This window comes from Anolis carolinensis, chromosome 2 (assembly GCF_035594765.1).
Source record: "Anolis carolinensis isolate JA03-04 chromosome 2, rAnoCar3.1.pri, whole genome shotgun sequence".
Classification (NCBI taxonomy): Eukaryota; Metazoa; Chordata; class Lepidosauria; order Squamata; family Dactyloidae; genus Anolis; species Anolis carolinensis.
This window is the reverse complement of record NC_085842.1, coordinates 7-20,041: the sequence shown is the minus strand read 5'-3', so window position 1 is coordinate 20,041 and position 20,035 is coordinate 7. Positions and strand designations below refer to the sequence as shown.

Below are 20,035 nucleotides of genomic sequence, written 5' to 3'. Positions count from 1 at the left end.
TGTCCAGTTTGTGAACGTTGTGCCCCTACAGACACATCCTCTGTTTTCCTCTTTAGTCAGGACTGGTCAGCTTGAATATTGTAAATGGCCGTTATGGGAGGGATCCAGAGTTAGCCCCTTCCCTTTCAGACAGTGGCTCTCAACCAGTGGTCCACGGACTACCAGTGGTTCGCAAGAACTAAAATACGTTCTGGCTTCTAACCTTCCCTTCCTTTGCTTTCTTTTTTCTTGCCCTTCCTTCCCTTTTCTTCCTTCTTTCCTTCTATCCTTGTCTTCTTGTCCCTTCCTTTGCCTTCTTTTCTCTTGCCCTTCATTCCTTCCTTTTTCTCTTCCCTTCCCATCCTGCCCTTTGCTGCCTTTTCTCTTCCTCTTCCATCCTTTTTCTCTTCCCTCCCTTTTCTCCCCTTTGCCTTTTCTCTTGCCCTTCCTTCCTTTTTTCTTCCCTTCACTTCCGTTCCTTTTCCTTCTTTTCTCTTGCCCTTCCTTCCTTTTTCTCTTCTCTCCTCTTCCCTTCCTTTGCCTTCTTTTCTCTTGCCTTCTTTCCTTGCTTTTTCTTGCTCTTCGCTTGCCTTCCCTTCCTTTGCCTATCATATGTTATGGACTGGAGTAGAGTACAATATATGTCTCATTTGATGCCTTATGAACTTGAATGCAAACTATAATTGTTTTTATTAATCTGTTTATCCTATTATATTATATTATTGATGTACTCTGATTGTTGTTTATGTGAGTTTAATATGTCGTAAGCCTCTTTGGGTCCAGTGAGGGAGAAAAGCAGGATATAAATAAAGATTCATCATCATCATTATTATTATTTTCTCTTGCCATTCTTTACTTCCCTTTTTCTCTTCCCTTCCATCCCTTTGCCCTCTTTTCCCTTGCCCTTCCTTCCTTCTTTCCTTGCTTTACCTTCCCTTCCCTTCTTTTCTCTTGCCCTTCCTTCCTTTTTCTCTTCTCTTCCCATATTTTCTTTTGCCTTATTTTCTCTTCCCCTTCCTTCCTTCCCTTCCCTTCCTTTGTCTTCTTTTCTCTTGCCCTTCCTTCCTTTTTCTCTTCTCTTCCCATATTTTCCTTTTCCTTATTTTCTCTTCCCCTTCCTTCCCTTCCCTTCCCTTCCTCTTCTTTTCTCTTGCCCTTCCTTCCTTTTTCTCTTCTCTTCCCATCCTTTCCACTACCGAGAAGGAAGGCCCTGTCTCTCATCCCTGCCAATCATGCCAGCGAAGAGGGCGGGATTGAGAGCAGGGCCTCTCCAGACGGTCTTAGACTCCGAGATGGTTCATAAGGGGAGAGACGTTTGGACAGGTAACCCATCCAACACAGGCTGTGACCCTGTGCCCTGTTTGGCCTTGCGACTGACAAGGAAGACCTCTGCGTACAGATGACATTGAACTCCAAAACTTCAGATGATCTCTCCCAACGGCTTCATGTTGATGTTACACAGCGTGGGAGACAGTATTGAACCCTGCGGGGATTCTGGAAGGGATTCTGCTTTTCCTTCCTGGCAGAAGGGGGTTGGACTAGATGGCCCTCGTGGTCTCTTCCAAATATACTATTCTGTGAATCTCTGATTTGGGTAAGAAGGCAAGGGCCTAGAGAAGTGCGGGTTCCTCTCTCTGGATGACCCCAAAAAGGGGCTGGAGAGCGACCTGCGGAGGATGGTCTGGCTGGTGACGCTGCTTGGAGAGAATGGGGCTGGACTCCACGACCCACGGGATCAGTGGTTTCATGGCGAAAGAACACACATCTCCTCCTCCTCCTCCCAGTCAGTTTGGGTTGTGTGCTGAGGGGCTAATCATCTTCAGACCACGCAGGAATAAACCACCAAAGCACCCCCAACAGATGGTCATACCATCTCAGCTTAAAAACCTCCAAAGGAGACTCTTATGGACTCCCGATAGGAGCAGACTCCACTACTGAACAGCTCTTACCTTCAGGAAATGCTTTCTGTTGTGTAGGTGAGGCCTGCACAACTAGTCAGTGTTAATGAGTGATGGAAGGAAAGGAGAAGCAGAGGAAAACACACACACAAGACCCCTGCTAGACAGGCAGGTGAATTCAGTCCTCTCACGGCCTCCTCCAGCTATACAATGGGACAGACTGTCTCATAGGCAAGGAGTGGATTCCAACCCCCAAAACACGGCAGAGTCCTGGTCACAGTTTCACAGCCTCTGGCCTTGTAAAGTAGTTCGTCTCTTTGAATAAACACTCTTGAGTTCTGAATTTCATCCAAAGTCCTTGGAGGTTTTATTCTTGATTTATTCACTACTTATAACTATTTACAGGTCTTCTGTTAATATACAAAGATACTTAGAAAAACAATAAGAACGAGTAAGGGCTGTTGGAGAGTGGCCTAGGCTGCCTCAGAGTGTGGTGGAGTGTCCTTCTCTGGAGGCTTCTCTGCAGAGGCTATCTATCGGGAGTGCTTTGATTGTGCCTTCCTGCATGGCAGGGGCAGGACGGGGTGGCCCTTGGGGGTCTCTTCCGGCTCTAGGGTCCTAGGAGTCCATTCCAGGAGGAGGCAACACGGGGTCTCATGGACACGCCTTTCCTCTCCGTCCACCTCTCATCCTGACCACGGCCAACCCTTTTGGGATCCAACATTTCCTTCCTGCCGAGGGAGAAGCCCTTCCTTCTTTCCTCCAAGTGAAACATACCCAGCTGTCTCTCTCCGCCCTTCTCTACATCCCGTCTCTGGAGATATTCTGACCTGTCAATATCCGTCTTGAATTGTGGGACCGAGACCTGGAGACAGGGTCATTCCAGGTGAGTCTGACCAAAGCGGAAGAAAGGAGGCCGTGACTTCCTTGGATATAGACAGAATCCTCCTATCGGGACAGCCTGGAATCACATTGGCTTTTATAGCTGCTACATCATAATCTGTTTTTAAAAATAATTTATATTCAAAGACAAGAAAGAAAAACAAATGCATATTTATACAAATTACAAATACATTTATTATTATTTTTTTTAAAAAAAATCGTACATCCTTTTACAGCAGCCACATTATATTCAGTACAATCTACAATACATTAACATTTGGCATCTACTGTTATTGTCACGCTTATACAGATTTCTTACCCTCCCCCAAGTCACTTTTTTTATTTATCATCTGTCCAAAATTCCTTTTCATTCCCTCTTGAGGAGGTAATTCTGTCTTTCTTTTTGAATCCTCTTCCAATACATTTTCTCCAGACATCATCACAACCACTTTGTTTCTAAATCCCTCTCCACGTCAACCTATCATTTCTTCCCAGTTTCCATACTTCCTTATACCATTCTTCTATCTCTATATTTATTTCCCTTTTCCAATTCCTTGCTATAAGCTGTCTTGCAATTGTTAATGCGTTTGTTATCGCATCTTTGTCCTCTTTTTCCAACTGTTTATTATTATATAATGAGAATAAAGCCATGCTAAGACTTCTTTCTATTTGAATGTTCATTGTGTCTTCTATCTCTCTTAATACTTTTCCCCAGAAATTATTTACATATTGACACTGCCACCACATATGTATGTATGTTCCCGATTCTTGGCATCCTCTCCAGCAATTGTTTGAGTAGTTTTTATTTATATTTCCTATTCTTATGGGTGTGAGGTACCATTTCCATATCAACTAAATAATAATTTTCTTTAACACATATAGATATATTTTTCAAGTGTCTTTGTGCCCATAATTGTAACCCCTCTGTTTCATTGATTTTCATTCCTGTATCTTCTTTCCAAATCTCTTTGAGGGTGTTATTCTTTACTTTTCCTTTTTTTTTTTTTCAATTAATATTTTAGAAATTTTACTGGATATTCCTTTTAAATTTTTATGTTCCTAATCTTTTCTTTCTTCATTCCAACCTTTAGCCAATCCCCTATTTTATCTAAGTTTTTCCCCTTAATTTTTTTATCCATCATATATATTTTTGATTTTTTGGAAATGTCTTTTCCATTATAATTGGGGTTATTATTGAGCCATCTGTTATTAACTTTCTCCTGTATTTGTTCCATATTTCTAATGCATTACTCAACATTGGGTTCCCAGTTTACCTTATCTTTTTATGATTTTGTGATTTCTTCCCCTTCCACTTCCTGTTCATGTCTCTTTTGAGTCATAGTCCAGTTAGAAGTTCTTTGGACAACCATTCTGGCTTCTTTGCACTTGTCCTATTTATGTGGCTTCTCCCTTGTGTGGGTCCTATGATGGGTACGAAGATGTCCACTACGACTGAAGCTCTTTCCACATGCTATGCATTTATATGGCTTCTCCCCTGTGTGGGTTCTTTGATGGGAATGCAGATGTCCGTTCTGACTGAAGCTTTTTCCACATTCCATGCATTTATATGGCTTCTCTCCTGTGTGCATCCTTTGATGGGTACGGAGATCTACAATCCGACTGAAGCTCTTTCCACATTCCATGCATTTATGTGGCTTCTCCCCTGTGTGCATCCTTTGATGGCTGCGCAGATTTGCACTATCACTGAAGCTCTTTCCACATTCCATGCATTTGTGTGGCTTCTCCCCTGTGTGAATCTTTTGATGGGTACGAAGATTCGAACTGTTACTGAAGTTCTTTCCACATTCCATGCATTTATGTGGCTTCTCCCCTGTATGGGTTCTTTGATGGGTACGCAGATGTTCACCCTGACTGAAATTCTTTCCACATTCCATGCATTTATGTGGCTTCTCCCCTGTATGCGTCCTTTGATGGGTACGAAGATTTGAACTGAACCTGAAGCTCTTTCCACATTCCATGCAGTTATGTGGCTTCTCCCCTGTATGGGTTCTTTGATGGGTACGCAGAGCTCCACTTTGACTGAAACTCTTTCCACATTCCACACATTTATGTGGCTTCTCTGCTGTGTGGGTCCTTTGATGGGAACGCAGATCTTGACTTTCCCTGAAGTTCTTTCCACATTCCAAGCATTTATGTGGCTTCTCCCCTGTGTGGGTCCTTTGATGGGTGCGCAGATATCCACTCTGACTGAAGCTCTTTCCACATTCCACACATTTATGTGGCTTCTCCCCTGTGTGGGTCCTTTGATGGGTGCGCAGATATCCACTCTGACTGAAGCTCTTTCCACATTCCATGCATTTATGTGGCTTCTCTCCTGTGTGGGTCCTTTGATGGGAACGCAGATTTCCACTTTCACTGAAGGCTTTCCCACATTCCATGCATTTATGTGGCTTCTCCCCTGTGTGAGTCTTTTGATGGGTATAAAGATTTGAACTGTTAATGAAGTTCTTTCCACATTCCATGCATTTGTGTGGCTTCTCCCCTGTGTGGGTCCTTTGATGGGTGCGCAGATTTCCACTTTCACTGAAGGCTTTCCCACATTCCATGCATTTGTGTGGCTTCTCCCCTGTGTGCATCCTTTGATGGATACGCAGATGTCCACTCTGACTGAAGCTCTTTCCACATTCCACACATTTATATGGCTTCTCTCCTGTGTGAATTCGTTGATGTGTAGTAAGAGAACTTTTCCCAATGAAACATTTCCCACAGTCCATACATTTATGTAGCTTCTCCTTTTCCATTCTTTAACATTTATTATTCAAATATTATAGCAGAAGTTGATATTTACTACTAAACAGTCTTTGTAAAGCAGAAGTCTTCTTTTCTCTCTACCAACCACTCTTTTTAAAGCACAGTCCGCTCTTTCCTCCTTGATTACACAACAGGTATGTAGCTTGAAATATAATTTCTCCAACTTATTTCTTGTTCTTGTCAGTGCTGTGTGCTTTCTTTTCAGACCTAAGGCAAAGGGCAAAGTGTTCTTCACAATGTTCATTCAGAGGTTGCCTGCCAGAGAAATGAAAGAAAAATCCTATCAGGAGCAGAGCACAGAAATATCTCATTGGACATGAAGAACAGTCGCCTAATGCTGTAGCAAACGCAAGAGAAGAGGGGAGAAAGATTGGCCCAACTGAGAAGAACCCGTTGCCTGGTGAGAAGTGGTTTAACACTTGGTCAACAAAGAACAATCTCAACAAAGGTGATAGGCTCTCAAGGTTCTGTGTATGAGATTTTTTTTTTGCACTGCAATGTGTTAAGTGTGTAATTCAACCTGAGTGTAATGAACACAAAAAGGGGCTAAATTTGAAAAGTTCCCAACTCAGAACTTGAGCAACACTTGTACAGACAGTGCATTGTGTAGCTTGTGGCACCAGATAAATGGTCCCCCAATTAACCAGAGAGTTTGTTGATCACATTAACAAGTACCATGGTTTTCTCCTTACAATAATTGCAGGGTCCAATTTGCCTCCTGGTTTTGGAGAGGGCTCTTGAGTCTACTGGGAGGACAGCCAGCTCCGAGTCCTGCTTGTTGCCCTCAAACGTATTGGCCCAACTGAAAGCGTCAAGCAGGTGCTTCAGCCACACTTGCATGACTGCTTTCATTGCCAACAAGATGACTGGTTGGGCCTGCTTACTTTTGCTGGGATGGCTCAGAATAGGCTTCTAATTCGATGTAGCTGTTTATTTTTTACTAGTGTCAATATTTAACTTTGATGTATGTGTTTTTGGCTTTAAATGATATGCTGTGTTGCTTTTATTGTTAACGGTTTTGGGTCTCCTTTTAAGACAGAGAAAGCAGGATAGAAATAATGATGATGATGATGTAACTGTAAATTGCAAGGCTGGACCTTTGCCTTCTGAAACCCTTTGGCCTTCACTGACCCTTGCGACCATCCCCTTTGACCCCTGGCATTGTGAGACTGGGCACTGAAGGTCAGAGATGCCTGGCCTCGCACGGAAGAGGCACCGGAGGAGGGCAAGGAGACTTGCAGGAAACGTCCAGAGGGAAAAGGAGGGGCAAGTGGGGATTTGAGCCCTCTGCAATCTGTAGAGGTGCCTACAATTTTTAAAAGCACGGCTCCCAAATATATTGTTCCCTTTGTGCTCAAAAGCGCAATCCATTCTCTAGATGCCGAATTGGACCTCTTCAAAAATGATATCCATTCATCCAGACCAAACTGGATTTCTGTCAGGGAGGACACTGGCAGATTCCACAAGGAGAGCATGAAATACAATGTCTAAGAGTCAGTTCTTTGGGTGGAGGGGGGGGGGTCTTCCTTTCCCCTTCCCTCCTTGATCTGAACCCCCCCTCCCTCCCTCCCTCCCTCCCCCCTTTGCCCCCTCCAAGAGGAACTCTCCCCACAAAAGCCTCCTCTGGGGCCCCTCCCTCTCTCCTCCCAAATGCCCCCTTCAAGGCCTCCCCACTCAATGGGTTTCTTGAGACAGGAAACGGGGAGGAACAGAACTTGAGTCACCAAATTAGGATCAAGACTGATATCCAGAAGCGCTGCCCATCCCTGGCTTCCTCTGGGCCCCCTCCTTTCATCTTCCAGTGGGGAAGGGAACGGATCCAGCCCCAAATCCCTGCCATTCCTTAGGCCATTCGAGCCAGAGAGGGGTCCTGGTCCACACTCACACTGAGGCTTTAACGTGGGAAGCGGACACAATTCTGGACAATGTAGTTTGGGATGAGGCCACAGGCTGAATTCCATAATTTCCCAGAATTCCCCTGACTGCCTTGTGCCTTCTCCTCCCTAAAGGTTTTGTTGGGGGAAAACTGGTGTTCATTCTCTAAAGGGATTTCGAGATAGAAAGGATTTGTTGGGAGTTGAATCAACCCTGCGAGGGAAGCCAAGTTGAGAGGCAGTAACTCCAAAGCTGACCTAATAATCATAATAGGAAACTTACTAGGTCATAAAATCCACGATTCTGTGATTCTATGACCTAGTAGGTTTCCTATTGTTGTTGTTGTTCTTGTTGTTGCTGTTGTTATTTCAAAGGCTGAATGGGCATCTGTTGGGGTGGTTTGTGCTTTTCCTTCCTGGCATAAGGACTGGACAGGATGGCCTTTCGGGTCTTCCAGTGAAATAGTACTGTTAAGTTTATGTTGATTAAAATTCCATAATAATAAGTGGATGTGCAAATCATTAAAAACGGAAATTCAAAGATATCGCTCTTGTAGTTTTTTTAAAAAAGGTTGCTCATAAAAACTTTTTAAAATTTCCCAAAATCAGGAAGCAGCCAGGCTTTTAGCTGCAAGGCAATTAAATATCAATCAAGGTAATTAATTACAACATTCACACCTGCCTCCAACAGGCAAGAGTTGTTTCTCCCACCCTGGACCTTCCACAGATCTATAAACCTCCCTTGCCTCGTTTCCAACATACAGTAGAATCTCACTTATCCAAGCCTCGCTTATCCAAGCCTCTGGATTATCCAAGCCATTTTTGTAGTCAATGTTTTCAATATATCATGATATTTTGGTGCTAAAGTTGTAAATACAGTAATTACAACATAACATTACTGTGTATTGAACTACTTTTTCTGTCAAATTTGTTGTATAACATGATGTTTTGGTGCTTAATTTGTAAAATCATAACCGAATTTGATGTCTAATAGGCTTTTCCTTAATCCCTCCTTATTATCCAAGATATTCGCTTATCCAAGCTTCTGCTGGCCCGTTTAGCTTGGATAAGTGAGACTCTACTGTACCTCACACCTCTCAGGATGCCTGCCACAGATGTGGGCAAAATGGCAGGAGAGAAAGCTTCTGGAACATGGTCATGCAGCCCGAAAAACTCACAGCAACTACCCCCCCAACCCCCCCCCCCCCAAGTATTTGATATAATGATATACACTGTTACGCTATTGCAATGAACAGGAATATTTAACTGATACAGACAAACAGGCTGAGCATAGCTGGCTAAACCACTGTATGATGCAGAAAAATCATGCTGATTGAAAGGTCGGGAGTTTGAGGCCGGGTTGGGGTGAGCACCCATTGTTAGTCCCAGCTCTCCTGACCAGCTAGCAGGTCGAAAGCCGAAATGTGAGTAGATAAATAGGTACCTGTAAAGATGTCATGATCATTGTGTTTTATTCATGATTGCTATGTTTAGGTTGACTGTTTAAGGTTATATATATTTCAGCTATTCTTATACAGAAGCTGGGAGCCTCTAAGGCATGGCCAGGAAAAGGGGCGTGGCTTCACCTTGCTGGTGGAAGCCTTAGAATTCAAAATTTAGCAGTTGGAATTGGGCAGTTGGAGTTTGTCGGTTGAGCAGAGCAGTTGGTTCTATTCAGTGAGAAAGGAGTGTGATCGAAATAAAGAGATTGTGGGAGGAAGTTGAGCAGCTAGAGAGTTTTAGCGGAGAAGGGCTAAAACTAAAGTTGCTGAGCCTTTAGTAAGAATAACTAAAGAGCTGAGGTTACATCCCTAAGTCAAGAAGGACTAGGGTTGACCAGTTAAACTCCCCAGTCCAAGTTTGATCGGGTACAGATCAATTAAGTTCAAGAAGGACAGTATTCCTAACTGAAAGAAACAAGTAATATAAAGCTGATACCATACTAAGCTCAGTGAAACTATTGAAAAGTCTTGCAACACTTACTGTACAGAAGTAACATCGTTCAACTTAAGTTATAACATTCTTGCAACCATCAAGCTTTGTACTATAAATAAACAAGTTACTGTTTCTTCAAATGTTGCTTATTATTTGAGCAAAGCATCTTTCAAAGGTGGTGGCAGCAACAACATAGAAAAGTGAAATACATAGAGGTAGAAGGTGAATCCTTCGCATTTTGGTGGCAGTGGTGGGATCCAAAAAGATTCCATCCCTGTCATCACATCAAGTCTTCGCAAATTGGTGGCAGCGGTGGGATACGTGTAACAAAAACTGATTCAGTGCCTGAAATTCGTGTGGCAAAAGTCAGTTTGGTGCCGGAGATCAGCTTTAGGTAAAAGGGCTGAGGTAAAACTTGTCTGGAAATGGCCACCAGGAAACAGAAAAAGTTGGCAGAGGAGGCAGGAGAGCTTTCCTCCTCAGATTCAGAACAAGTAACCTTGTCTGAAATGTCTCTCAAGTATCAATTAGAGATGAAGAAATTAGAGATTGAGGAAAAAGAGAAAGAGAGACAAGCTGAGGAGAGAGAGAGAGCCAGGCAGGCTGAATTGGAGGAGAAGCAAAGAGAGAGAGAATGGGAGGAAAAACGATGGCAACTGCAGAAGGATAAAGAATTAGAGTTGAGGAGAATGGAAATAGATTTGGAGAAGCAAAGATTGACACACTCTCAACCTCATGCTGATACCCAAGAAGGGGATTTGAGAGCTAAAGCACCTGATGTAATTTTAAAAAGGTTTCCCAGATATAACAAGGAAGATGATATAGAAAAGTTCCTTATATCCTTTGAAAGGTGCTGTAAAGATTTTGAAGTGAGTGAAGACAAATGGATGTTATATCTGAGGCCACAAATTAGTGGAAAGCTTCTAGAAATATATAGTGATATGGCTGAAGACACTCACAGAGATTATAAGATGTTTAAACTGCAGGTACAACAAAAGTTTCAGTTGACGCCTGAATTTTACAGATTAAAGTTCAGAACTTTAAAGAGGGACAGACACCAAAGTTTTGCGCAAGTTGCTTCAAAGCAAGCTCAATACTTTGACAGCTGGGTGAGGACTTCTGAAGTAGATTCCTTTCTGCAACTTAAGGAACTATTGAAGCTGGAGCAGCTCTTTCACCTAGTTCCCTCAGAATACAGATGGCTAATTCAAGACCGAAACCCAAAGACAGCCAACGAAGCTGCAGTTATGATTGACCAGCTAATTACCTTGAAAGAAGGCTTTAGGAAGGAGGAAGAACCAAAAGGAAAAAAACCTCTAAAGCCGACGTTTTACCCTCACGCACGCACACAGATGCAAAGGGGAGGTTCAGGAGAAAACACCGCCTATAGGAAGCGTGAGGCAGTTGCAGGCCAAGCCAGGCCTGAGGAAAAGATAAAATGTTACCATTGTGGAAGGCCAGGGCATCTTAGATACCAATGTAACTTAATCAAGAAAGACAGGTCTACGTTCTTTGTAAATAGAGCTCCAATAGAACAAGAAGTGGAACCTGAAGTTAAGTCTAGAAGCCCTGATGCGAGGCCAAAAGAAAAACAATGTTTATTTATCCTTTCAAGAGAAATCTCTGAAGACTATTTAGAATCTATTGTCATAGATGAGATACACACGCAGGGATGGAGAGACACTGGGTCGGATGTCTGTATTATACGTCCTGAAGCGGTCCCACAGAGATACCAACATCCCTCTTCAGAGATAAATTTAAAGGGAATAGGTCCGTCGATACCAACCCATGTAGTATCCTTACCCATCAAGTACAAAGGCTGGGAAGGATTATGGGACTTCGCGGTCTGCACGGATATCCCATACAAATGTTTGATTGGGAATGATTTAAATGGAAAAGTTAAGAATTGGCAGAAAGAAGCTGATAAACATGAAAGCAACATGGAGGTCCACACTCCAAAAGCCAAGTGTTTGACCATCCAAGCTAGCTCAGAGCAACTTCCTGAGTCTAGTTCAAACATCACTGAGTTGGTCAGCGGAATAGAGGGAAAACAAGAGATACTGCGAGAGCAGCTAGCAGATGAAACATTACAACCTTTGTTCTTGCAAGCTCAGAGCGCCACAGGGACAGAAGAAAGTAAAACTCCTAAGTTCGTACTTAAGGAGGGAGTTTTGTACAGGAAAAGTACAAGCCATAAGACTTTGAATAAACCAGAAACACGTACCCAAATAGTGGTACCTGTAAACTACCGGAAACAACTGTTAGATGTGGCCCATGACAATCCACAAGGAGGGCATTTGGGGGTTAGAAAAACCACCCAAAGAATCAGCAAGAACTTTTTCTGGCCTGGCATGTATCAACATATCAAGGAGTTTTGCAGGTCGTGCGATACTTGCCAAAGGTTTAGCACGGGAAGAGATAAGACCAAAGCTCCTTTAGTTCCCATGCCGGTTGTTGGGGAACCCTTTTTCCGAGTAGGGATTGATCTAGTTGGTCCTTTGTATAAGCCCAGTCGGAGAGGATACAAATATATCCTCACAGTAATAGACTATGCAACCAGGTATCCAGATGCAGTGGCTTTGACCAATATTGAAACTTCCACCGTAGCCAATGCGCTGTTATCAATTTGGGGAAGGACTGGATTTCCCAGAGAGCTTGTGTCAGACCTGGGGACTCAGTTCACCTCGCGGCTAATGAAGAAGTTGTTGTGCGGAATTAAACACCTAACGTCCACACCTTATCATCCGCAAACGAATGGCCTGGTAGAAAACCTGAACAAAACACTAGTGAAAATGATCAAGGCCTATAGCCAGCAGAGACCCCACGACTGGGACACCAAGTTGCAGCAGTTGTTATTCGCATATCGATCAGTCCCACAGGACAGCACTGGTTACTCGCCTTTTGAATTGTTATTCGTAAGGAAGGCTCGTGGACCCCTTGATTTGATCAGAGAGCACTGGGAAGCAAGCCCTACGCCAGATCCTGTTCCTGTCGACGACTACATCAAAGATCTTCAGTCAACATTAAAGATGGCCAGGGACATCGCCCAGGAACATCTTATGACGGCCCAGGAGCAACAAAAGACCCGGTACGACGCAACGTCGAGACCCCGAGACTTCAACGTCGGAGATGAGGTCCTGTTTTTAACACCCAACAAGAACAACAAACTACAGATAGACTGGACTGGACCGTGGAGGATCGTCAGGAAGCAGAACCATGTGAACTGTGACATCCTAGATGAACAATTGGGGATTGAGAAACGGGTGCATGTAAATATGATTAAGCCATATGTAAATAAGTCGGCAAATGTTTACTGTATAGTATCAGAGGAAGATACAGGTCCTTTTTCATTTTGGGAAGGTGATAGGAGATACATAGAAACTTGGATAAAGTATCCATAAATTCAGACTTATCTCCATCACAACAAAGAGAGGTTAAAGGAATCTTGGCTAAGTATAGAGTCATGTTTTCGGATTTACCCGGGAGAGTGCAGGGAGTGCAACATAAAATATGCACTGGTGACGCCGCACCGATAGCATCCCCTCCCTATAGGGTAACGGGTAAGATAAGCGAATGCATAGAGCAAGAGGTCAGGGAGATGTTAGATTTGGATATAATCGTGCCATCCAACAGCCCTTGGGCTTCGCCCATAGTGTTAGTAAAGAAGCCAGACAAAACCGTAAGGTTTTGCATAGATTACCGGCGGTTAAATAAAATCACCCAAAACGACATGTATCCGATGCCCCGTTTGGATGATTTACTAGAAAGAATTGGAAAAGCCAAATTTGTAAGTAGTATTGATTTGACTAAGGGGTTCTGGCAAGTGCCTATGGCACCTGAAGACCAGTCCAAAACGGCCTTTAGAACTCAGGGAGGACTAGGAGCAGTCCTAAGTCAAATTGATGAAGATAGAGAGGATAGGCCCATACTATTCCTCAGTAAGAAGTGGCATTCTAATGAGCATAGCATGTCCACAATCGAGAAGGAATGTTACTCGATAATTTGGTCCATAAAGAAACTGAAACCATACTTGTGGGGAAGGAAGTTTACGTTACAAACTGATCACGCACCCCTAAGATGGTTGGATAATGTAAAAGGGACCAATAACAAATTATTGAGATGGAGTTTATCACTACAGGACTTTACATTTGATATTAAACATATAAAGGGCAAATGTAATGTAGTAGCTGATGCTCTATCCAGAGCACCTTGATCGGAAGACTTACAGGTTTGTATTTAGAGTTTAAGGTATGATGTTATGTTTATGTATAGATATGTATTTTGTGTTACTCTCTATTATTTTTGCTTATTCTGGGTCTAGAAAAAGCAAAAATAATCTTTCCGGGTTGGAAGGTATGTAAAGATGTCATGATCATTGTGTTTTATTCATGATTGCTATGTTTAGGTTGACTGTTTAAGGTTATATATATTTCAGCTATTCTTATACAGAAGCTGGGAGCCTCTAAGGCATGGCCAGGAAAAGGGGCGTGGCTTCACCTTGCTGGTGGAAGCCTTAGAATTCAAAATTTAGCAGTTGGAATTGGGCAGTTGGAGTTTGTCGGTTGAGCAGAGCAGTTGGTTCTATTCAGTGAGAAAGGAGTGTGATCGAAATAAAGAGATTGTGGGAGGAAGTTGAGCAGCTAGAGAGTTTTAGCGGAGAAGGGCTAAAACTAAAGTTGCTGAGCCTTTAGTAAGAATAACTAAAGAGCTGAGGTTACATCCCTAAGTCAAGAAGGACTAGGGTTGACCAGTTAAACTCCCCAGTCCAAGTTTGATCGGGTACAGATCAATTAAGTTCAAGAAGGACAGTATTCCTAACTGAAAGAAACAAGTCATATAAAGCTGATACCATACTAAGCTCAGTGAAACTATTGAGAAGTCTTGCAACACTTACTGTACAGAAGTAACATCGTACAACTTAAGTTATAACATTCTTGCAACCATCAAGCTTTGTACTATAAATAAACAAGTTACTGTTTCTTTAAATGTTGCTTATTATTTGAGCAAAGCATCTTTCAAAGGTGGTGGCAGCGACAACATAGAAAAGTGAAATACATAGAGGTAGAAGGTGAATCCTTCGCATTTTGGTGGCAGTGGTGGGATCCAAAAAGATTCCATCCCTGTCATCACATCAAGTCTTCACAGTACCATTTTTAGCAGGAAGGTAATCAAGGAGCCTTTAAGGACATTGATTGGGAGGAAGCTCCTTGGCATGGAAGATGGAGCAACAGCATTCCCCCCCCCCCTCCATGACCAGCGTCGAGCACAGCCTCCAAGATGCCAGAAATAAGATGTGAAAAAACTGTCTTTACCTCTGTGTCTGTCCTTGTCAATTGTACAATCAGGCACTGGATGTTTGCCGGATGTGTGTTCTGTAAAGCCCCTCTGAGTCCCCTTTGGGGTGAGAAGGACGAGGTATAAATACTGAAAAGATAAGACAAGCAATTGAACCAAGATCAAACACAAGAAGATGACTGAAGAAGAAAGACAGGATTATTAGGTTCTAAAATAATGGACAATAATATAGAAGATAGATAAACTTTTTTGGGGGGGGGGGAGAGATTCTTTTTAGTAGTTTAAGCAATGGATGTCAGAGTGGAGTGAAGGTTGGACTTGAATGACTCAGTCCATTGGCCAAGTACCAACACTGCTTAGAGCTGTTTGTTGTTGTCGTTGTTGTTATAATTATTATACCCCACTGTATCTTCCCAAAGGGGACTCCAAGCGGCTTGATATAAAGGCATTAGTATACAATTTAACATATACAAATATATAAATATTAAAACAGAATTAAACACAAACAGCACTAAAAAATTCAGTTAATATCCATCAAAAGCACTCAAAGTTAAAAACCCCAGCACCCCCTGACTTGATCTTACCATCTTTCATCTTCAAAAGCCTGCCTGAATGGAAAGGTTTTAGCCTGTCGCCAGAAAGGCAAGAGGGAGGGGGCTGTACAGGTGTGTGACAGGGATGGAATCCTTTTGATCCCACCACACAGTTACCACCAATTATAAAGATGTCCTGATGATGATGTTAATTATATTATTATGTATTTAATTATCTTCTCTCAAGACTAACTAAAAACTGATCCTCTTGGATCCACTGGGATTAATTTCCCCTAATCCACAGCCTCTACAAATGACCCTAAACAAGTCACCTAACTTGCTTAGTCTGGCCTATTAGAGGTCTGCCTCCCTGGTTTCCTTAAACTTGGAACCAGTCTGTCCCCTGTGACTAGAAATCACAGACTAAGATCCAAACTTCCCTGGTTTCCTTAAACTTGGAACCAGTCTGTTCCCTGTGACTAGAAATCACAGACTAAGATCCAAACTTCCCTGGTTTCCTTAAACTTGGAACCAGTCCGTTCCCTGTGACTAGAAATCACAGACTAAGATCCAAACTTCCCTGGTTTCCTTAAACTTGGAACCAGTCCGTTCCCTGTGACTAGAAATCACAGACTAAGATCCAAACTTCCCTGGTTTCCTTAAACTTGGAACCAGTCCGTTCCCTGTGACTAGAAATCACAGACTAAGATCCAAACTTCCCTGGTTTCCTTAAACTTGGAACCAGTCCGTTCCCTGTGACTAGAAATCACAGACTAAAACTGCGCTTTTAAACATTCTCTCTTTTCTTTTCCAAACGGTGGTTGGCTCCGCCCCCGTTGTCATGGCAACCTGTCATAATGCTGAGCTGGCTACCTTCTGGCATTATTAGCTCCAATACTTACCATTTTAAACTTAACCAAACCTGACTGTTTAAACAAAATCAAATAAACATGTCATCTATACACAAAATAAAAACACACACTTCTTTACAGGGGCCTTTCTGACTTCCCCAGGCAATGAGTTCCAGAGTTCAGGGGCATTTCCCACAGAGAAGACCCGCTCTCTCGTTCCCACCAACCACGCATGAGAGGGAAGGGTCTCCTCTGAGGAGCTCAGGGCCCAGGCAGGTTCATACAAGGGGGTGCCGTCAGTCGAACAGCCTGGACCTGAACCATTGAGGGCTTGAAAGGTCATCACCAGCCCTTTGAACTGTGCCCGGTAACAGACTGGCAGCCGGTGGAGCTGCTGCATCAAGGGGGATGTCCGCTCCCTGCCGCCAACCCTGGTGAGCAACCTGGCTGCCGCTCTTGGACCAGGTGAAGTTTCCAGTCATTCTTCAGAGGCAGCCCCAAGTAGAGCGCGTTACAATCATCCAGGCAGGACGTAAGGCATGTACCACCGTGGCCAGATCGGGCTTCTCAAGGAACAGGTGCAGCTGGGACACAGGTTTTAATTGTGCCAAGAATGCCCCCCCTGGCCACTCCCAACGCCTGGGCCTCCAGGTTCAGTGCCAAGTCCAGGAGGAACCCCAAAGGACAGACCTGTGTCTTCAGGGGAAGATGACCCCACCCAGCACAGGCCGGATCCCTATTCCTTGATGCTCCATCCGACTGACCAGGAGCACCTCTGTCTTGTCTGGATTCAGTTTCAATTTATTTGCGCTCATCCAATCCACTACTGATGACAGGCACTGGTTTAGGGTCAGAACAGCTTCCTTGGCAGATTCAGGAGTGAGCATACGACACCTCTCCTGAAGTCACTCCACTGGATGCCAATCAGTTTCCGGGGCAAAGGACCAAGTGTTGGTTTTGACCTTTAAAGCCCTCCATGGTTTGGGTCCAGGTTACCTACAGGATCGCTCTCTCCTGGTCAATCACCCCCAACACTGAGGTCCCCGGGGGGGGGGGGGGGGCAACTTCCCCAGAACCTGACTGGCTGTTATTTATTTATTTCCCTCATTTCTATCCCGCCCTTCTCACCCAAAGGGACTCAGGGCGGCTCACAGTCTGGCAAAAATTCAATGCCAATATACAATACAAAAAGATAAAACACAAGCAATGAAAACAATTGGATAATTTAACAAAATACAATAAATACATTGAAAACAATAGAATATAAAATACTTGAACCATTCATCTGCAAAGCCTTGTACATGAACCTTAATCCAGACCGAGTCGAAGCCAACAGAATTCTCTCACCAAACGCCTGCTCACAAAGCCAAGCCTTCCCTTTCCCCCCAAAACTCAGAAGGGACGGAGCCTGCTGGATATCACTGGGGAGGGAACCCCACAGCCCAGGACCCACCGAGAGCAGGGCCTCCCCAGAGGATCCTAAAGTTCTCGTAGGCTCATTGGAGGAGAGAGGATTTATTCCAAGGGGATCGTGGTCTCCTCAGGCCGGACGGTGGAGCCGGAGGGGCAGGAGGGAGGGAGAAGCCAGACAAGGGGCAAGACAAGAACCCCCCCCCCCCCTTGCAAAAGGGTCCCATAAACAGGATGATGGACGGGGCAGAACGGGAAAGGCAGCCGAAGAAGAAGCAGAGAGGGCTTGGCAGTAATATCTCGCGATGCGCAAGGGAAGGCGGTCTGTAAAGGCAGGAGAATGTCTGGATTTGGGGGCGGGGGGTTGTGGCCTGTCTTTGAGGGGCAGAGGAAGGGCCAGAGGGGCAGGAGAGGGCGAGGGGTGCAAGGAGCCGGGCTGTGGCGCAGCTGGCTAGTAACCAGCTGCTATAAATCACTACTGACCGAGAGGTCATGAGTTCGAAGCCCGGGTTGGGTTAAGCCTCCGACCATTAATAGCCCCGGCTTGCTGTTGACCTATGCAGCCCCGAAAGACAGTTGCACCTGTCAATCAGGGAAATTTAGGGACGCTTTATGCGGGAGGCTAATTTACAACACCATAAAACTGCCAGCAAAACACGAGGAAAGGAATGAGGAAGGACAGCCACTACTGGACGGTGAAGCAACAGCTCCCCCTGTGGCCAGAATTGTGAAGCTGGAAAAATGTTAAAAATGCCTCTGTGTCTGTCTAAAACTGAATGTTGTTTGTCTGTTGGCATTGAATGTTTGCCATGTATGTGTTCATTGTAATCCGCCCTGAGTCCCCTTTGGGGTGAGAAAGAAGGGCGGAATAGAAATACTGCAAATAAATAAATGAATAAATAAATAAGGAGGCCTTGCCCGGGGGGGGGGGGGGGATGGAGAAAGGCCGGGCAGGAGCGGGAGGGAGGGAGGGGGAGGGAGGGGGAGCCCCAGGCCAGGCCCTTCTCCCCGGACTTGCTCGCCCCTTGAAAGGGCTTCTGTGGGGCCGGACTCTTGGCAGGGCCTGGGCCTCGCGAGGAAGGAAGGAAGGAAGGAAGGGTCGTGGCGGACTCAAGGGACCCGGGTGCTGCCCTCTCTCCCAGGACCTGATCCGGGTCACCTGGCTGCCTGGAGTCACATCATTTCACTCTTTTCTTCTTTTCTTGTATGATGATGATATCCTGGTCGTGATCCTGCCAGTCGTGTAAGCCGCCTTGAGTCCCCTCGGGGAGAAGGGCGGGCTAGAAATATCGGGAACACAGAAAGACATAAACAAACCCCCCGGTTCCAGGCAGGCGACGTGGGGCGAGATCCCGGGAGGGGAGGGGAGGGAGGGGAGGGGAGGGCGGGCCCAGGCCGAGTCTGCCGAGCTCCAGGCCCGGGAGAGGCAGGCGCATGCGCAGAGGCGGCGGCGCCGCCATGGCTCCTGGGAACTCCACAGGCCTCGGCGCCTCCCGCTCCTCCCGAAGGCCCGGCCGGAAGGAAGGAAGGAAGGAAGGAAGGGAGGGAGGGAGGGAGGGAGGGAGGGAGGGAGGCCTGTCAGCTGGGAAAGGGAGGGGCGTGTACGAGGGGCCCAGCCCCCCCCTTACCTGTCCCTCTCCGCCTCCCTCCCTCCCTCCGCCTTCCCGCGCTCGCTCTCGCCTCCTCCTCCGGAAGTGAGCTCACAGGGAAAGGCGTCGCTCGACCTCATGGGGCTGCCCTGCCTCTCTAGGAAACAGAGGTAGCCCTCTCGCTGGACTTCCGCCCGCAACAAAGATGGCCTCCGCCGGCACGGGACCCGTAGAGGGGCGGGGCTTCGCGGTAGTTGAAACGGCACTGAAGCCTCAGGGAGACTAAGAGAGACTCTCCTCCTCTGTTATCTTCACGGCGCCCAGGACCCACCAATGGGAACCCGCCTTCCCCTCGAGCGTCATCAGTCTCCGGGCAGAACTTCCCCCGGCCCATTCTCCGTTCTGCCACTCACGGTCCTTCCTGGGACCCGCCAATGGGGATCGGCGCCCGTCTCGCCGCGTCACCGGTCTCCGGGCAGACCCGCCGGCGCCTGCCCGCCTGGCTTCCACCCCTGGGGCTGAGGCTCGTCCTCGCTGCTGCTGCTGCTGCTGCTGCCCATTCCCGGCCGGGGGAGGGATGGGGAAGCGAGGGGGCATGTCTTCACCTTCCTATTTATTTATTTATGTATTTATTTACAGCATGCATATTCCCTGAAGGGGGCTCAGGGCGGATCACATGACACATATGGGCAAACATTCAATGCCTTTAACATAGAACAAAGACAAGACAAACATAGGCTCCGAGCGGGCCTCGAACTCATGACCTCCTGGTCAGAGTGATTCATTGCAGCTGGTTGCAGTGGGCTGCTTTTCCAGCCTGCGCCACAGCCCGGGCCCTTCTCCTCCTCCTTCTCCTCCTCTTTCTTCTTCTTCTCCTCCTCCTCCTCTCCTCTTTCTTCTTCTTCTTCTCCTCCTCCTCCTCCTCCTCCTCCTCCTCCCCTTTCTTCTTCTTCTCCTCCTTCTTCTCCTCCTCCTCCTCCTCCTCTTCTTCTTCTTCTCCTCCTCCTCCTCCTCCTC

General features: G+C 45.6%; 1 protein-coding gene across 1 annotated transcript in view; it reads right to left on the bottom strand.

The window, feature by feature from the left end:
* LOC134296835 (zinc finger protein 665-like) overlaps positions 1–19,143 on the bottom strand; it is a 46,677-nt gene extending 27,534 nt beyond the window's left edge. The window contains exons 1-4 of the mRNA XM_062972734.1: positions 19,058–19,143; positions 18,589–18,709; positions 14,653–14,764; positions 2,931–5,786 (exon numbers count right to left, since the gene is read on the bottom strand). Coding sequence (XP_062828804.1) covers positions 4,151–5,521 — 1,371 coding nt within the window. The 5' untranslated portion in view covers positions 5,522–5,786; positions 14,653–14,764; positions 18,589–18,709; positions 19,058–19,143 and the 3' untranslated portion in view covers positions 2,931–4,150. Of the gene's footprint in view, positions 5,787–14,652; positions 14,765–18,588; positions 18,710–19,057 lie in introns of the transcript that reaches the window.
* Between the last annotated feature and the right edge of the window lie 892 nt (positions 19,144–20,035).